The 12,715-nt window shown below is 43.6% G+C and overlaps 2 protein-coding genes across 2 annotated transcripts; one reads left to right on the forward strand and one right to left on the reverse strand.

Annotated features, from left to right (window-relative positions):
- Positions 1-3,311: 3,311 nt before the first annotated feature.
- Positions 3,312-4,145, reverse strand: H1-1 (H1.1 linker histone, cluster member). The gene has a single exon (XM_050786200.1). It carries the CDS (start codon positions 4,065-4,067, stop codon positions 3,420-3,422), a length of 648 nt encoding a protein of 215 aa, XP_050642157.1. The 5' UTR covers positions 4,068-4,145; the 3' UTR covers positions 3,312-3,419.
- Positions 4,146-6,628: 2,483 nt separating this feature from the next.
- LOC126953517 (histone H3.1) lies at positions 6,629-7,657 on the forward strand. Its single transcript, XM_050788950.1, has one exon. The coding sequence runs from the start codon at positions 6,810-6,812 to the stop codon at positions 7,218-7,220; it is 411 nt and encodes a 136-aa protein (XP_050644907.1). The 5' UTR covers positions 6,629-6,809; the 3' UTR covers positions 7,221-7,657.
- Positions 7,658-12,715: the final 5,058 nt, after the last annotated feature.

Raw genomic sequence — 12,715 nt, forward strand, 5'->3', positions numbered from 1 at the left:
ACTATTTGTGGCAAAATTAGGGACTATGTGGCATATTAACAACTTTATAAATAAAAGAATAAATCAACTCACCTGGGAGTTGTTACTGTCATTGACCTAATGCTATTTCCCATGGTACTCCTTCTCCCTATTGAGAGACATGAGATACTGCAGATTTATGGGTCACTTTCAACATGTCTCCTTCAGGCCTCATTTTAGAGAAGCATACCATCATGAGGTTCTATACAGGCAGGATCTAGGCTTGTCTCCTTGAACCTTGCATTCCCTCTCAAGAGCCAACCAATAAGTGAATGATCCTATAAAAAACACAGAAACATAGAGAATAGTAGCAGAAAGTGGACGCTTACCAAACCCATTTTCTCTTTTTCTAAGCATGGAATAAGAATAACTTATCCTCCTCCCTTGGAGTTAGGAGTTCTTATGTAGTAAGGGAAGCAGAGTGACCTTCAGGAGAGTTTGGAAGAGGGAGTGATAAATCAGTTTAAAGATAGCACCCAGTGATTCTTAGATAACTTATTCCACTTTCCTTCTCACTCTTTTGCATTGACCATGGCTTAGAATATATTTGAGGAAAAGCATCATGTCCATAAGGTATTATTGCCCTTTAAAGCTAATGGGGGGTACTATGGATGGTACTCAGAGTAGGACAGAGGTGGTCTCTACAGAATTTTCTCTGATAAAACAAAAACTAAATGACTTCCGAGGCTTCTGTAGCTCTAAGCATTCCACAATTCTTTGGAAAGCTGGAATCTAAAATTGCCTTAAAATTAAAAAATAAGAACAGTAAGGGTGTACAGTCTTTACCATATTTATATAGAATCATCAGTCTTCAGTGTGATATTGGTGCTTGAACCGACAGAAGGACTGATGAAACAGAAGACAAAGTTCAGGTCTGGCGCCATGGCTCACACCTGTAATCCCAGCACTTTGGGAGGCCGAGGTGGCCAGATCACTTGAGGTCAGGAGTTTGAGACCAGTCTGGACAACATGGTGAAACCCCATCTCTACTAAAAATAAAAAATTAGCCGGGCATGGTGGCAGGCACCTGTAATCCCAGCTTCTTGGGAGACTGGAGGCATGAGAATCGCTTGAACTCAGGAAATGAAGGTTGCAGCTGAGGTCATGCCACTGTACTCCGTCATGGGCGACAGAGCGAGACTCTGTATAAATAAATAAATAAATAAAATAATAAAATACAACCTAACAATCTCAGCCCTGGAATTCTATTCAATTGCACCATGTTCAGCAGTGGTAACTGGAAACATCAATGCTTGTCAATAAGAAATGGATGAATAACTTATGCTACTCCATGTGAAGGATTTCTTTTTTCATGACAGGGTTTTAGACATGTTTGGTTAAGAGAAAAGCAACATGCAGAAGTGTATATAACATCATTGTACAAAATTTTTATTATTTTTGTTTTGAGACTGGGTCTCATTCTGTCACCCAGGCTTGAGTGCAGTGGCAGCACGATCTCTGCTCACTGCAGCCTCTACCTCCCAGGTTCCAGTCATCCTCCCACCCCAGCCTCCCAAGTAGCTGGGACTACAGGTGCGTGCCACCGGGCCTGGCTAATTTTTTGTATTTTTTGTCAAGACGGGATTTCACCATGTTGCCCAGGCTGGTCTTGAACTCCTGAGCTCAAGCAATCTGCCTACTTGGCTTCCCAAAGTGCTGGGATTACAGGCGTGAGCCACTGCGCCCAACTTTTTTTGTTTTTTAAATTAATAACCCTAATCAAAAGACAAAACAATTATGCATACGGAGCCAGGCACAGTGACTGTAGTCCCAACACTTTGGGAGGCCGATGATCGCTTGAGGCCATTTCTAGACCAGCCTGGACAATATGGTGAGACTATCTCTACAAAAAATAAAAATAAAAAATTAGCCCAGCGTGGTGGTGTGTCCATGCAATCCCAGTTACTCTGGATGCTGAGGCTGCAGGATAGCTTGAATCCAGGAGTTGGAGGTTACAGTGGGCTGTGATTATGCCACTGCAGTCCAGCCTGGGCAACAGACTGAGACCCAGTCTCAAAAGATAACGTTTATTTTTTTTAAAAAAACAAAAAACTATGCATGTATATAGATAGGTGTATGTAAAATACTTAGTTCAAAGAAAAACATGTATATTTCTCACAGAAATAGGTGAGAATTTTTTTTTTATTTTTTTATTTTTTTTAAAGAAAAACAGGTAGCTACATATTAGTTTGAGGAAGGGGGAACAGGGATGTGATGTGCCTGTATCCCTGACTTTAGACGATGGAAGGAGCTAAGCAAAACAATTGAAAAAAGACCGACCGTTTGAAAAATACAACTAATTATTAACTCATATGCACACACGCAAAAATAAACTTTTAGAATTGAGCTGCACTGAGTAAACTTGGCTCGTCATATACTCTTTTTGTCAGATGTAAAAAAAAGTTCAGTTATTAAAATTGAACCCCAGAATTAAAATTGCAAAAGCTTAAAGGGGCAGTTCTGAGAAAAGGATCTTCAGTATTGAATGTGTGGGCTCCACCAGGGTTGAAAATCCTGCACGATTGATGAAACACGATCCAGTTAAGCATAGTAATTTTCAAATATTATCCAATCAGGTCGCTACTGTTTCTAAAAACAGAGAAACCGAGCAAGGGCTTTAGAGTTGCAGCTCTAAAACTCCATTGCAACTAAGCTCCTTTGTCCTGATGAGGGCCTAAACCAAGTCGACAGCCTGTAAGTGCACCCATGGTAAAGCGCTGCGCAAAGCAAGAGCATTTTGCGTTTCAAAGCTTTGTCATGATGGCGCTGCAGAAAGCGAGCGAGCTAGGCCTACCTGGTGGGGCTTTCAGAGGACGCCAACGTGGGCGCCAGTCACGCCAGAAGGGTCACCGTCATTCCCAAGGACAGACACCTCTCTAGCCACTGCTGCGGAGAGGGCGTGATTAAGCCATGAATTTTGCTTACTATCCCAGAAGCATTTCTTAGGACCACCCAATTTCGGAAAAGGCTACTTTAGCAATATTGACCCAAGAACGCAATGTCCGCACTTTAACCTTGCATAATAAAATAAGCCTCAAGCCTGGGACTAGGCTTCAACCTTGGTTCGTTACAGTTATGACTAATTAGCTTGGGGTCGTGAGATGCGGGACTTCGGGCTACTTTAAAAAAAAAAAAAAAAAAAGCAAAAAACAGGTGATCTAAAATTCGACTTTAACTCGGTGCATTTGAATTCACCTTGCTATCTTTGATAGCCTCATCTGGCAAGAATTTACTACTCAACCTATGTTAAAGTTCCTATTGACTCTCCAAGTGATTCTAATATAAATGAGGGCGTATTGCATTTGCTTAGGGAATTTTATCTGTGTACTACAGCTCTTTTCCCGAAGTGTGTAGGTGGCTCTTAAAAGAGCCGTTGGGTTAGTAGAAGTTTCCAACCGAATTTACTTTTTCTTGGGTGCCGCTTTCTTGGGTTTGGCAGTCTTTGGCTTCGTCACCTTAGCCTTGGCCGCCTTGGGTTTTATAGCCTTAGTTTTAGCAGGGCTTTTAGCTACTTTCTTGGGTTTTACAGCTTTGGGTTTTTTAGGACTCTTAGAGGATTTCCTTGTTGCCGCAGACTTTTTAGCATTTTTTGGAGTCTTGACGTTCTTTTTGCTAACCCCCGTGGCCTTTTTGGGCTTTTTAGACGCACCCGTTGCCTTGGTTTTTGCAGCCACCCTTGAAGCGCCGGGCTTGGTTTCCACGGAGGATGCCTTCTTGTTGAGTTTGAAGGAACCCGAGGCGCCGGTGCCCTTCGTCTGCACCAACGTTCCCTTGCTTACCAGGCTCTTAATACCCAGCTTAATGCGGCTGTTGTTCTTCTCCACATCGTAGCCCGCGGCCGCCAGCGCCTTTTTAAGAGCAGCCAACGACACACCACCACGCTCCTTGGAGGAGGAAGCAGCCTGCACAATCAGCTCTGACACGGAAGGGCCAGCAGGCTTTTTCTTAGTGGCCACCGCAACCTTAGCAGGTTTCTTTGCCTTCCTGCTAGCTGAAGGTTTCTCAGGAGCAGCAGAAGCGGCGGGAGCGGGAGGCGCCGTTTCGGACATGGTGACTAATACAGCACACCAAGTAAACTGGTATAAACCTGACCAAGCAGGATGCGAGAAAAAAAGAGGCCCCGACTCAGCCTATTTATAGGGTGGGACTGCGCAGTGATTGGTGCCCGTCAGTGCCCGCCCCTCGCACCCTAGCGCCCCCTGCGCTCTGCAGAGGGTTTCCCCCAGTCTCAGAGAGCACCTGGGGGCCTCTAGGGCCTATGGTCCCGCTCCCCTCAACGCAAGCAAACACACCGAAAAAGCCGCTCCGATTGCCTCATTGTGAAGGAAATTGTAGGCCGACTGCCGCCCAGTAACATCAGAGGGTGCCGCTTGTCTCTCAAAAAGCAGCTCTTTTTTAGGGAGTAGGTTGATGGGGAGCGGTTTGCAAATGCAGCCCCACAAGCATCCAAGGAGTTTTATTAGAAATTTTTAGAGGTCCGTTGCCAGAGATGTTAGTTTTTAATTTGCAAGAAATGTAAAATACAGTGTTTGAATAGTTGGGGAGGAAGAGGAAAGTGCGGGTTTTAGGCCGTGTTAGGGCTAGTAGTCATCAACTCGATTACATTTTCTGGCAATGTTTTAGAGCGATGTGTCTCGCGAATACCTTTCACGTCAAAGAAGAATGAATCGTAGACAACACCAGAATTCACTAACGCTGCAATTAATACTCAAACTGCAAGTGTGGAAACGTTTCTGCACTTGCAACTTACTTCCACAGTCCAATGTGGGATGCACTTCAGGAATTTCCAATGCCCTTTTCATCCATACAACATGCCCCAAATGGGTGTTAAGGTTTACAACCTGTGTTCCATGTCAGCACATGCAATGAGCGCACCATGACATGGTGAACTCATTGTTTTATTCAACAAAGATTTATGGGCCTCACAAACCTGCGAAAGGCGTTAAATGCTGGGTCCAAGAAACTGGTTCCCCGACAGGCATTCTGCTGGGGAGTTAAGTCTCCTTAGTGTGAAAACAAACGGTAAGTGTAAGCACACCCTGGGGATAAGATTTTATGGTAACCTCTCTTTAACTTGTTTGTGGCTGTTAAGAGCATTTCAAATTATCAATAAGCTAAAACGATCTCACATTGCCAATCAGAGACTCAGCTAACGGGAGAACAAAAAAACTATTAAATCGACATCCACTTCTACAATCCTATTCTGGATAACCCCCTAACACAGCGGAGAGTGAGGGAATGCGGTCTATTTCCGTTCGTGCTGTTGTAGTTTTTAAATAAGTCCGAACTGTGCTAAGTAACCTGAGCTTTTTCCCTTTTTCTTCAAACAACGTGTCAACCAAATAATTGTAGTAGTCCCAGATAACTATTGTACCCATCTTCTTTACCAGTGTTTCCTACGTCTATTTTATTGAGAAGCCACGCATTCAAATATTTCACGTAATTTCTTAAAATTTGGAAAATAACATTTGGAAACTATACATCTTGGTTTGACGGCTAGTCAGTTATGAAACACAGGTATATAAAATTGGAAGGTTTTTGTAAGTAAACCCTTTATGAAAGATATAAACCTTTCTTAATGTAATAAGCGAGGTATCTGAAAAAAACGCAACTTTTAAAAAGGAAATACTCCGAATTATCTGATTCAGGAGCTTCCACTTTAAATAATGGGTTCTGCCTCCCTTGTTTCCATTGGGTTAAACTGGCTTCAAATAAAATGGGAACGCTCCATGCAAATAAAGGATGATAGATCTGCTTTCTAAATGGCTGTTCAAGAAAATAGCCTAAACCAATCAAAAGATAGAAAGTGGCCTGTCTCCTGTGAATTTAAAAAGGTCACAATCCACTTTTTAGTGTTTTGAGACTTTTAAAATGATTACATTAGCGCTTGGCAGTGCTAAATTATGTTCCTTGCGGACTACCATCCAGTTTCTCTTGGGCCAAGTCCACCTCCTGCTCCGCAAGAGCAACAATTCCCAGCTGGTGGTACCTGGCGGCAGTGCTGGAGAAACGCCATTTATTGACTGGCAGAGTACACCTAGGCTTAGAAAACAAAAGCTGCAGAACACTGCAAGTTTAGGATTCAAAGAGCATAATTAAGAGAAAGACGTCTCATAGAAAATGTTTCTATGAGGAATAGTGTAATCCTACTATGTTTGAGATGCTTTGTAGATTTCAATAGCGCTACTAAGTCAATTAAAGCATTACAAAGGAATGCAATTCTTGTGAAAGGTTTCAGAAATTCCCGTAAAGGGTACATTTCCGGAGAGGAGAATTCCCTCTTTTTTTTTTCTCCTAAAGAGCTGAAGGCTATACAGAATTGGAGAATTATAATACCTTTGGAATCAATGCCTTGTTTTATGGAAAATAAACACAGCCTTCAGGTTATGAAAACCAGATGTATAAGAGGACAACAGATTAAAAAATTAAAGTGCAAGCCGGCGCGGTGGCGCTCCCCTGTAATCCCAGCTACTCCGGACGCTGAGGCGGGAAGATCCTTTGAGCCCAAGTTAAAGCCAGCTTGGGGAACAAAGCAAAAGTGAAATAAAATAATAATAATAGTAATAATAATACCACTTTAAAAATAATAATCTGTAGAGTTGGAATAGAATATAGTAGCCAGTGAAACTGCACGATTGTTGAGGCTTAAAGATAGACCAATCAGAGCTTGTAACGTCATATTTAGCGTCTTCTATCATCCAATCACTGCACTTTACTCACTATAAATAGCAGAGAAGCTCGCGGACATATTTGCGCTAGTGTTGGGTGTTACGTTGTGCTGTTTTCCTATCATGGCTCGTACTAAGCAAACTGCCCGGAAGTCTACTGGTGGAAAGGCGCCACGCAAACAGTTGGCCACTAAGGCAGCCCGTAAGAGTGCTCCGGCCACCGGCGGTGTGAAAAAGCCCCACCGCTACCGGCCCGGTACAGTGGCTCTGCGCGAGATCCGCCGTTATCAGAAGTCTACTGAACTGCTGATTCGTAAACTACCTTTCCAGCGCCTAGTGCGCGAGATTGCGCAGGACTTCAAAACAGACCTGCGCTTCCAGAGCTCTGCTGTGATGGCTCTGCAGGAGGCGTGCGAGGCCTACTTAGTTGGGCTGTTTGAGGACACCAACCTGTGCGCCATCCACGCCAAGCGCGTCACTATCATGCCCAAGGACATCCAGCTGGCTCGCCGCATCCGCGGAGAGCGGGCATGATTACTCCGGCAGCTCTGACGGTCCAATCAAAGGCTCTTTTCAGAGCCACCACCTTTTCAAGTAAGGTAGCTGTAAGAAGCCAATCTAAGACGAAAGGGAATGCATTGGGAGCACTTTTCGTTTTGATGTTTGCCACTGAAGGCTTAAAAACCATTCGATTTTGGCTGGTCACTGACGGGCCTGTGATTCAAGCACTTTGGGAGGCTGAGGCGGGCGGATCACCAGAGGTCAGGAGTTTGGGATCAGCCTGGCCAATATGGCCGAACCCAGTCTCTACGAAAAATACAATAACACGATGGGCGTGATGGCGAGCGCCTGTAATCCCAACTACACTCGGGAACCTGAGGCAGGAGAATCGCTTGAACCTGGGAGGCACAGGTTTCAGGGAGTCGAGATCGCGGTAATGTACTCCAGCCTGGGCGCCAGCGAGACTCAGTGTCAAAAGAAAAACATTCGACTTAAAATAGTTCTGGAGTCTGAATGGGTTTGTATTTCTTAACCCAGTTCCTCAAAGTCTGTAGCTCTGTTAATAAAAGCCATTGGTCAAGCCAGCTTGGTCCCACCCCCGTCTCCCAACCCTCCCCCAACCGCCGCTCCCGCCACTTCCTGGGGCTTGGAGGAGGAGTAAGGGAGGGGACTGTAGGAGTCATATTTCCCGCCTGCGCGTTTTCATTCTGTGTCCGCTGGGGGTGGAGGAAGGGGTAACATTCGGTTACCCCTAAACGTAAAGATCTGTTCCCCTATTCTCTCTCTCTCTGGTTAATTCTTAACCCAGTTCCTCAAAGCCTGTAGTTCTGTTAAGAAAATAAAAGTCATTGGTCAAGCCAGCTTGGTCCCACCCCCGTCTCCCCACCCCTCCCCTAACCGCTGCTCCCTCCACTTCCTGGGGCTTGGAGGAGGGGTTGAGGGAGGGGACTGTAGGCGTCACATTTCCCGCCTGCGCGCTTTTCATTCTGTGTCCGCTGGGGGTGGGGGAGGGGTAACGTAGATATATAAAGATCGATTCCCCTGTTCTCTCTCACTTGCTCTTGGTTCACTTCTTACGAAGTCATGTCTGGACGTGGTAAGGGCGGGAAGGGTTTGGGTAAGGGGGGTGCCAAGCGCCACCGCAAGGTGTTGCGCGACAACATCCAGGGCATCACCAAGCCGGCCATCCGGCGTCTGGCCCGGCGTGGAGGTGTCAAGAGGATCTCTGGTCTGATCTACGAGGAGACTCGCGGGGTGCTCAAGGTGTTTTTGGAGAACGTGATCCGTGACGCTGTCACCTATACGGAACACGCCAAGCGCAAGACGGTCACTGCTATGGACGTGGTCTACGCGCTCAAGCGCCAGGGACGCACCCTTTATGGCTTTGGCGGCTAAGGTTGCTGCTTTCTCCCCAGCTTGCGTTTCCGAACCAAAGGCCCTTTTCAGGGCCGCCCAACTAAACAAAAGAAGAGCTGTATCCATTAAGCAAAGAAGCTCAATGTATAGTTAATGTGAATGATAATGAGCTGACATACTAGAAAGGAAAGATTACTGGAACTGCAAGTTTGCCCTTCACTCACTAGATATGGGTAGGGGAGCAAAGATATTCCAACTCTGAAGAGTGAATGGGAAAAACATTGAGTTAAAAATTTGTGTTAGTTTCCAAGGGACAAAGGGAAGCGCTGCCCAATCAGTGAGCGCCATTCGTAGCTGTCAACCAATCAGAACTGATAAGCTAATATTTCCTGAGGCAAGCCAGAGAGTCGGAGGGGAAGCTAAAAAGCTTATTGAGAAAGGACAAAACCCTGTTTTAGTAAAATATTTTTTTTTTTTTACTAATTTTTATTTTTTAGCGATTAGGAAATGAAATCACAGACTTTTAAGTATCCCTCATTCATGTACTGAGAGCAATACTCAATTTATTGCCACCAATACAATTTGCCTCGATTTAAAAGATCCTGAAAATTGAAACCCCATTTAGACTCCTGGAATACCCAGGACACTAAATTCAGGGGCGATTAAAATCTGTTTTAGAGAGAAAAGTCACCTTTTTCAGTGTTACCGGGCCTTCAGCAGTTAGCCTTTTTTCCCCCCTTTAAGTAGAAATTGGAATTTGGGTGATAGAAATATTCTGAAATTAAATTGTGATGATGGTTGTACAACTAAGTAAACATGGTAAAATTCATTGAATTGTACCTAAAGTGGGCAAATTTTATGGTATATTAAATATCAATAAAGCTGATTTCTTTATATACATACATATTTTTATATATGCAGAGAGAGAAATGATGCAGGCAGGGTGGCAGGACATGAGGTTGGTAGCATAGGCAATGTTGGTCTGTGAAGGGCCACCTGTGCTAAACCTGGAAGCCTGGGGTTTGTCCAGTTAAGTCATTGTAGCCACAGTTTTAAACGATGTTCCTGATGCAGTTATGTGTTCAGTAGTACATCTAGCTTCAGAACTCAGCTGGAAAACAGATGTGAACTTGAGATTAGCTAATAGGGAAATATCTTACTCTCATCTGAGTAAATATTCACAAATGCCTCTCATTGTGCTCATTGTTATAGAGGACTGATTTCGGCCTCACTACGTTAGCTTCAGTGATGGATTCCTCTGTATTTTGAGGTCCTGTTTTCCACCTGACAGTTTTCATCCAGCATTTCTTGAGTACCCAGCTTGGCTTAATTTAAAACAAGTACCCAGCTTGGTTTAATTTAAAACTGACAATGGAGAGAATTCATAGCTGCATCCTGGAATCAGAGGAGCAAAAATGAGCCTAGTATGGAGTGTGGGTCATTTTATGCCTTTCTTAGCTGGTATTTTAAAGATATTTATTGATCTCGTATGCCAGATATTGTTGTAGACATTGGGCTACATAAGTTAGCAAATTTTAATTCCCTTTCCTGAATTCCAGAGTCAATGTAGAGGGGTGTGTGGATATAGATTACCCATATGGGAGCTATAGCTGCTGTAACAATAGCCATGACTAGCTCCTGTTATGTTTTGCCTGGCCTTTTTAGCTCATAGCATTGCTGATAGGTCATACTCATCTTAGGCATACTCACCACCACCTTGGGCCTTCTTCAATCCTAACACTCATGCAGTCCTTGTTCAGAACGAAGATAATGTTGCTTAATTTGCAGCCCCTAGACTAACCCCCCAGATTTTCTAAAGAGAAACTGCACACTGATTGCTTCAGGCAGTGGCAGGTCAAGGAATGAGAGATGGGGAATTGATTGTGTTAGCATTCTAGTGGGCTTAGTGGGGAGCCTGGAGACTTACATAGAAGATTCAAGCATTCATTCATTCAACAAACCTCTATAAACTACCTGTTAAATGTCAGCCCTGTTCTGTTTGTTAAATATATTGTTACATATATAGTTATAGGTGGGAAAATTTTATATATATATATGCTATTGAGGATAGTCAGTTATATATCATATGCTAAATGAGCAGAAAAGCACATTATTTTACAAAGGATGATTATGGGAGGTCTCTTTCTTAAGGTTGGTATTTGAGGAGAGGCTTGAATGAGATGAGATCTAGAGCTATTCAGATATCCAGGATAAGACCCTTCTAGGGAGAAAAAATAAATATAAAGGTGCTGATGCTGGAAATGCTTGGTCCATTCCAGAAACAGCTAGGAGGTCAGTGAAAAGAAAGAATTGGGAAGAGAATGAGGTCAGAGGGTAGCTAGAGTACAGATCTAGTAGGGACTCCTAAGTAGGTTGAGAAACTCATCCTAGTTTGCTTGGGACTTTCTAAGTTTCATCACTGAAAGTCCTACACCCTGAGAAACCCCTGAGAGTCAGGCAAACTGTAATGATTGGTCATCTTACTTGTAGGCTATGATAAGGATGCTGGATTTTATTATGAAGGTGATGGAAAGCCACTGGAATGTTTTCAGCAGACAGTGGACATAATACCTTTAAAAAGGATCACTGTTGCTGCTGGATAGAGAAAATATTGTATGATAGGGGGATTAAAAGTGAAAACAAAGACCAGTTAGGGCTCACTGTGGTCGTTCAGACAAACCGCCATGGCAGCTTGCTCCTAGAGAAGCAGCAGAGGAAACAATGAAAGGTATTCTGATTGATTTTCGACAGAGCTGACTGCATTGGATGAAAGTTTTAAGCAGCTCAGGACAAACAAGATTGCACAATTCCTGGCCCAAGCTGCTTGAAGAATGGAGTTCTACTGATTGACGTGACAAATATCAGAGGAAGAACAGACTTGGTGTTTATGTATAAACATATTTATTTTGGACAAGTTTGAGATGCCCATTAGATATTCAAATGGATACATCAAATATGCAGTTGTATATAAGTCTAGAGATTTAAGGTCAGGGAGATGGTTTATAATTGCAAACATTTATTTAGAGACACAGTTTCACTCTTGTCTCCCAGTCCTAAGTGTAATAGCACGATCTCAGCTCACTGCAACCTCTGCCTCCAGGGTTCAAGCTATTCTCCTGTCTCGCCCTCCCGAATAGCTGGGATTACAGTCGCCCGCAACCATGCCGAGCTAATTTTTTTAAAAGTAGAGACGGGGTTTCACATTGTTGGCCAGGTTGGTCTCGAACCTGTGATTTCAGGTGATCCACCCGCCTCAGCTTTCCAAAGTACTGGAATTACAGGCGTGAGCCACCGTGCTGGGCCTATTTTTCTTAAGCTCTATGTTTCGTTCTGAAGCTTGAAGTGGGTGGAAGCAAACTGATAGAATTTGGAGAGGTGGTTAGGCAACCTGGGATTGAGAAACAGCCGGAAGCTGCCACTATCACAGGCTTTGGCATTGCTAGAAGTTAACGTGACACTTACAGCTAGGCCTTGGTGTTCTGTTGAACATAAACTATTTCACAGAACACAGAGCTTGTAAGTGGTGAGGCTAGTTGAGTTAGCCGAGAAAAGGAGTCCAAGAACTGAGCCAGAATACACCAGAGTGTGTAGTGGAGTACAGTTTTCTCATTCTTTAGTAGGGCTATGTAGAGATACTCTATTTTATGGATATACAGATCACACTCTAGTCCCTTCTGATGAAAACTTTACAGTTCCCACTCATTTACTACTGCAAACAATGCTGTACTACATTATGTTTGTTTTTAGCCGTCTCATCCGGTCTCAGCATTTATCTGCTGATGTCTCCCACATTTTTATCTCCAGCTCAGACCTCTCACCCGAACTCACTTACTCAACTATCTATTCACTATGTCCTCCTGTGGGGAGAGGCTTGTTAGCAAAGTAACCAGACAACAAAGTTGTTTTTTTGCTGAAGTAGCCCTCTATGTATTTGTTATTAAATCAAAGATGCTGAATATTTGGCTGACTTCTAAATCTGGTCACCTAACTTTGAAACACTTCCTAGGTCGTACAGTTTGAAACTTGCACAATTAAAAAAAAATCGGTTTTGGAATTTCCAATTTAAGGCAGGAATAGAAGACCGTTGGGTTGACAGGTACTGTGAATATGCAAGAGTCATCGAAGAATCCTGTATCAGAAGCGGCTTCCATTTTATAGCTACTGACACGGAC

This window comes from Macaca thibetana, chromosome 4 (assembly GCF_024542745.1).
Source record: "Macaca thibetana thibetana isolate TM-01 chromosome 4, ASM2454274v1, whole genome shotgun sequence".
Lineage (NCBI taxonomy): Eukaryota > Metazoa > Chordata > Mammalia > Primates > Cercopithecidae > Macaca > Macaca thibetana.